Source organism: Muscardinus avellanarius, assembly GCF_963383645.1.
Source record: "Muscardinus avellanarius genome assembly, chromosome: 4".
Classification (NCBI taxonomy): domain Eukaryota; kingdom Metazoa; phylum Chordata; class Mammalia; order Rodentia; family Gliridae; genus Muscardinus; species Muscardinus avellanarius.
In genome coordinates, this window is record NC_137789.1 from 155,510,762 (window position 1) to 155,517,265 (window position 6,504).

The window sequence follows — 6,504 nt, forward strand, 5'->3', positions numbered from 1 at the left end:
AGTGAGGCTCTCAGCAACTTAGTGAGACCCTGTTTCCAAATATAAAATAGGGCTGGGGGTATAGCCTGGAGGTAGAAAAGCCCCTGGTTTCCACCCCCAGTACCACACACACACAAAAAATAGAATACCTTATTAGTTCAATCCCCAGTACCACAAAAAAAGACTTTTATGGGGTGTGTGTGTCTGTGTGTCTGTGTGTGTCTGGTTCTGGGGATTGCCTCATGCATGCTAGGCAAGCACTCTGTCACTGAGCTTCACTCCCAGGCCCTAAAAAAATATTTTTGGGGGGAGATGCTGGGGATTGAACCCAGGGGCATTCTAGCTCTCTGCTACACCCCCAGCCTTCTTTTTATTTGAAACAAGGTCTCACTGGGTTGAGGTTGATGAGCCTCACCACTTACTGAGTCTGTCCTTGAACCTGCTGTCTCAGTCTCTCAAGTACTGGAATTGCAGGTGTGTGCCACCATACCCAGCTCCTAATTGAAAAAGAAAAATTAAGGCTTTGCAGACTGATAAACAGACATTTTTGATACTTTCCTAAACTGGTAACATTGTGGTTTAGAACCTGGAAAATTGGCCACCAGACATAGGGCTTTGAGCTTTAAAGCAGAAGGCGGTGTGCCCACGCACTGTGCTGAGTAGCGGTGAGGAAGCGTGGTGCCAGGGGACGCTTCACGGAGACGCCGTGCCCAGGACCAGGGAAGGTGGCTTCACTTCATCCTCAGCCCCAGGCTTCTGAGCACAGTAAGCCTCAGGTCGTGAGCCCACCAGGGTTTGGCGTGGCGAGGCCTGAGTTCCACACCTCACCAGGGTTTGGCGTGGCGAGGCCTGAGTTCCACACCTCACCAGGGTTTGGCGTGGCGAGGCCTGAGTTCCACACTTCAAGGCCCCCTTCCAGCCAGATTGCTCAGCCATGCCGAATTTGGAGTTTTCCCTAAATAAGAGAAACAGTAATACTAATGATGACACTAGCGCTTCCAAAAGTCTTTATGGAGCTTTAATGAATTGCTGATAGGGAAATACAAATTCAAACATATTGTGCAGTTGGTAATAGTACTAACAGCAGCCCCCCCACTGCCCTGTTTTTTAGAACATTCTGGTTAACCATGGAGTTCCCTGAAGTGATGTTCTTCCTCTTTCACCCAGGGCTGCAGCAGGCGCTCCTGAGCAGACAGCTGCCACCTGAGAGTTTGGAGCCCAGGTTCAGTCCTCGGGTGCCCTCTTCTGGGCTCGCAGCGGAAGGCAGGAGTGTATCTGCAGACGCGGAGCCCTCGGACCCTCCTCCCCCTTACTCCGATTTTCACCCAAACAACCAAGAAAGTACTGTGAGCCGTCCTCGCATGGAAAAGAGTGTCTTCATGCCTCGCCCGCAGGCCGTGGGCTCTTCCAGTTATGCTTCCACCAGTGCCGGACTCAAGTTCCCTGGAAGCGGGGCAGACCTTCCTCCTTCCCAAAGAGCAGCTGGAGACAGTGGTGAGGAATCAGACGACAGCGATTATGAAAACTTGATCGACCCTACCGAGCCCTCTAGTGAATACTCACATTCGAAGGATTCTCAGCCCCCGACACATCCCAGTGAGGATCCCAGGAACACTCAGCCCTCCCAGATTTAACTAAACAGAAGGAACACACTTCGCACTGTTTTCTTATTGCTTATTGAGAGTGTGTTGAGGACTTCATCTGGGGAGAGTCGCTTTCTCAGACCCCGTGGCTCCCGAGAGGGAAGTCCTCGTGCACAGAGTTTGTGCCTCTGTCTGTGTCCTCACCTCCGGACGCAGCGTGCAGGGTTCACAACAGAATCGTTAAGATAATCAGTCTGTCCTCATCCTGGTGCGATTCATGGATGTACTGGTGAATTCAGGCAACATCAAGCTAATCAGTGTAGTTTCTGTTCTTCAAATAAATTGGAGGTTGCAGACTAAGCACCTTGGTGTATAAATGTTCTACAAATCAGAACTGACCTCTTGCACTATCATGCCTTGAGATTCACTTTCTCAAAGGGAAACGTGTTTAGCAGCAGCAGCCTTCAAAGAACTTCTTTCTATGATGAGCCAAATTCATCTTTGCCAGAAAAGACATTTTGTTAATTCCAAGAAGCCTGATTGGAGCAAATTGGATATACCTTCTCCTGTGCATGACTTTGTGAGAACAAAAGAGGGCTCTGTTTCAACTTTTTTCTAGTAGCCTGATATGTATTGTCACTTAAAATGGTTGCCTTTAAAAAACATGTAGAGATACTAATTACCAGTAAGTGATCATCCAAACAAGTACGTCACGAAACCAGTTAGTTGCTTTTCTTTTGGTGGGCGACAGTGAGCGCGTGTCGCGCCAGCGTGTCAGGGCCTCTGCTCGGAGCCCTGGAGAAGGAGCGGGCAGCGGCAGCGGGCGGAGGAAGGAGTTGCGGCAGGCCTGAGTTTTGTGATGCGCAGATTCCAGACCCGGCGGAGTCGGCGGAGTTCCTGTGTAAGGGATGTAACCGGTCCTAGTGTTAGTTTTATTTGTGAAAGAAAAACTTGATAAGCTGGAAATCTTGCTGAATAAAAATCTGTTTAAAACTGAATAACCATACTTAATTTCTTTTAGGTTGCCATTTGGGGGATAATTGTGGAATGTGTAGAAACTCTGTTGGGATGCATTTAAACTTTGATTTAATTACTGCCTGTTTTCTGGTTTTGCCCAGAACCTGTGAAACCGCTAAGATGTTCTTGAGTTATGTTGGGCCCCTGGTTTGGACGTGGCAGGCCCCATCGTATATGACAAGGACTGCCCGTGACATTAATACTTGGAGCTTAACGACATTTCCTTTGGACTAGTTAAAACCTGTAAGAATAAGGAAGTTGCTAAAAGAAGCTTAAGTTCGGTTCCAAGAGAGTCGTTTCATTTTATAGGGTAGACATCCACTCCCTGAGCTCCAGCTCCGAAACTAAGTTACACGGTATAATAGGAACTTAAAAACGAGACGAAGCTGCCGTCCCTGGGCGCGCGCTCTGGGTCGCCTGACTGCGGGCCTGGCTCTGTCGCCGCCGCCGCTCGGCGCAAGCTGCGGACGCGGCCTCCGCAGACGTGCCCCCGTCTGCTCACACCTACAAGCAGCCTCAGCACCAGTGTGAAGTGATTTCTTTCTTTTTTTTTTAAGTGCCATTGCCATCTCCTCTGTTCAGATTTGGACATCCAGGAAGATATGTTTATTTTTATGCCATACAGAAATCTACGTTGTATATCTGGCAGAGCAGCTAAATGTGACAATAAAAATTATTTCATCACAATACCATTGTTCCGTTTGTCTCAGTACCCAGCAAGGTCTTGCCTCAGTCCACTCATTCTGGCATCTTTATTTATTTTATTTTATTTATTCGCGGTACTGGGATGAAACCCAGGGGCACTGTACCTCTGTGCTACACTCCCAGCCTTAGTTTTTAGTCATTTTTATTTTTGAAACGGTCTCACTAAGTTGCAGAGGGCCTCGCTAAGTAGCTGAGACTGTCCTCGAACCTTCAGCCTCAGCGTGCGCGACCACACCCGGCTCAAACCCTCGTTTTAAGGAGGTTAAGCCAGAGTCTGGGAGAACATAAGATAAAAACGTAGTAGAATAGTTGCAGTTGTTAGCTGTGGCCTGGATCTGGCTTGCCATGCCAGTATTTCAGTTCTCCACTCTTTACAGGGTTCTGCTTTACCCTTTCCCACAGAATATTTTAATTTCACGAGACAGGAATCTGAGGGCCAGCAGTCCTGCAAATGCGGTGCTAATAAATAATGGAAAATGTTTACCTTTCAACTTTATGACAAACAGATTTCCGAAAAGTCTGGGACTTCGCTGTCTTCCTCTTCACGGTGATCTTTGTGATGCCCTAAATAAGGCAGAAGTCAGGACGTGGAGAACGGCCGATCTGCTTCCTCGGGTTACTCTGACGCCTAGGACCGGGGCGCGCTGGAGCAGGGACGTGGCCCTCGAAGGCCACGGTCACTCGCGGTCCAGTGTAGTAAAACGCTTAGAAGTGACTTTCTATTTGTGCAAAAGTTAATAAGAGGAAGCTGATCGCAGCATACTTCTTTGTGTGTGAGAAGGAAGGATTGTAAGCGCAGTGGGGTTCTACCTCTGAGCTGCACCTCCCCCACCCCGTGCCCTTTTTCAGTTTTTGCTTTGAAACGGGATCTTGCTAAATTGCCAAGGCTGGCCTCTAGCCTGCGATCCTCCTGTCTCAGCCTCCCACATGTTGGGATTACAGACTTGCACCACGGTGCTTTTTGTTTTGTGGTACTGGGGACTGAACCCTAATACTGAGTTACCCCAACCCCAGCTTGTTTATGTTGAAACAGTCTTGCAGACGTCCTGCACACTGACCCCCAGCTTTGAAGTATACATCTTTCTTCCTGTTTCTACCTCTGTGCTTCTCACCCCATAGAAATAAATTTCCACAGCGTTGTAAGGAAAGTCATGTGTTCGAAAATGATTCGGGAAGGCAATCTTGCTTTTTGCACAAAGGGTCTTCCACAAGTGAAGGCAGGTGAATTTTCTCTTGGTGGGATCATGGTTTCACCATCCCATGTGAATGGGATAGCGGTGGAGGGGTTGGCATTTTCAAGTTTTATTTAATTTATTTATACTTATTTATTTGCGGTACTGGGGATGGAACCCAGGAGCATTCTACCTCCAAGCTACACCCCCAGCCCTATTTTTTATTCTTTATTCAGAAACAGGGTCTCACTGAGTTGCAAAGGGCCTCACTAAGTAGTAGCTGAGGCTGGCCACGAACTTGTGATCATCCTGTCAGCCTCTCAGATGCTGGGATTACAAGCACGTGCCACTACTCCCAGCTTTTTTTTTTTTCCTCGGCACTGGAGGTGGAACCACACCCTTAGTTTCTTTCTTTCTTTCTTTCTTTCTTTCTTTCTTTCTTTCTTTCTTTCTTTCTTTCTTTCTTTCTTTCTTTCCTTCTTTTCTTTCTTTTGAAACGGTCTCACTGAGTTACAAAGGGCCTAAGTATGGAGGCTATCCTCAAATCGTGATCCTTCCATCTGAGCCTCCCAACTGCTGGGATTACAAGTATGTGACACCATGCCTGGCTTAGCATTTGCAACTTTTTTTGTGTGTGTGGTACTGGGGGTGGAACCCAGAGGCTTTCTACCTCCAGGCTATACTCCCAGACCATTTTCATATTTTATTTGGAAACAGGGTCTCACTAAGTTGCTGAGAGCCTCACTAAGTAGCTGAGGCTGGCTTCGAACCTGTGTGATCCTCCTGTCTCAGCCTCCCAAGTGCGGGGATTACAAGCATGCGCCACCACGCCCGCTGGCATTTGCAACTTTTAAAGGAATGCTAAAGCTGGGCTTGGTGGTACACGCTTGCAATCCCAGCATTAGGGAGGCTGAGACTGGAGGATCACAGGTTCACAGCCTCAGCTACCAAGTGAGGACCATGCAACTTAGTGAGACCCTGTTTCAAAGCAAAGAATAAAAAATAGGGCTAGAGGTTATAGGTCAGAGGTAGAATACCCCTAGTTTCAATTTTCAGTACCACAAAGAAAAATACTAACAGAAGGATGAAAGCTTATACAAGGATACAAAATGGCAGTTTTACAAATTAAGTTTAAATAATCGTTTGATAGAAAAGAATTATATTCTCATACCCCCTAGTCCGTGTGTGTGTGTGTGTGTGTGTGTGTGTGTGTGTGTGTGTGTAGAGGGTGGAACCCAGGAGCTCTTCTACCTCCAGGCTATACTCCCAGACCTGTTATATATTTTTTTATTTGGAAACAGGGTCTCATTAAGTTGCTGAGAGCCTCACTAAGTAGCTGAAGCTGGCTTCGAACCTATGCAATCCTCCTGTCTCAGCTTACCAAGCACAGGGGATTACAAGCGTGCACCACCATGCCCGGCTTCCCCCCAGTTCTTTTTATTTTTTGTTTTGTTTATTTGGAAACAGGGTCTCAGGATGCTGAGAGTCCCCTGATAATGCTAAGGCTATTATGAAACTGAGATCCTCCTGCCTCAGCCTCCCAAGTACTAGAATTACAGATGTGAACCACACCCAACCGCAGCATGTTTCTCATTTTTAAAAAATGGAATAACATCCATGCTAATGATAGTCAGTTACATCTTGGTGTATTCCCCAGAATAGTCTACACATAAAAATGCATTTGGAGCCAGGCGTGGTGGCGCGCACTTGTAATCCCTGCACTTGGGAGGCTGAGACAGGAGGATCGCACAGGTTCGAAGCCAGCCTCAGCTACTTAGGCTCTCAGCAACTTAGTGAGACCCTGTTTGCAAATAAAATATAAAATAGGTCTGGGAGTATAGCTCAGAGGTAGAAAGCCTCTGGGTTCCACCCACAGTAACACCAAAAAAAAAAAAAAAATTGCACTTGGGAGGCTGAGACAAGAGGATCATGGTTTGCAGGCAGCCTCAGCTACTTAGTGAGGCCCTTTGAAACTCAGATCTGTTTCAAAATAAAGAATAAAAAATCAAACCGGGTGTGGTGGCGCACGCTTGTAATCTCAGCATTCA

At 47.1% G+C, this 6,504-nt stretch overlaps 1 protein-coding gene across 1 annotated transcript in view; it reads left to right on the forward strand.

The window, feature by feature from the left end:
- ABRAXAS2 (abraxas 2, BRISC complex subunit) overlaps nucleotides 1-1,613 on the forward strand; it is a gene marked incomplete at its 3' end in the record, with an annotated part of 35,178 nt that extends 33,565 nt beyond the window's left edge. Inside the window, exon 9 of the mRNA XM_080694555.1 lies at nucleotides 1,147-1,613. Coding sequence (XP_080550681.1) covers nucleotides 1,147-1,613 — 467 coding nt within the window. The remainder of the gene's footprint in view (nucleotides 1-1,146) is intronic.
- Nucleotides 1,614-6,504: the final 4,891 nt, after the last annotated feature.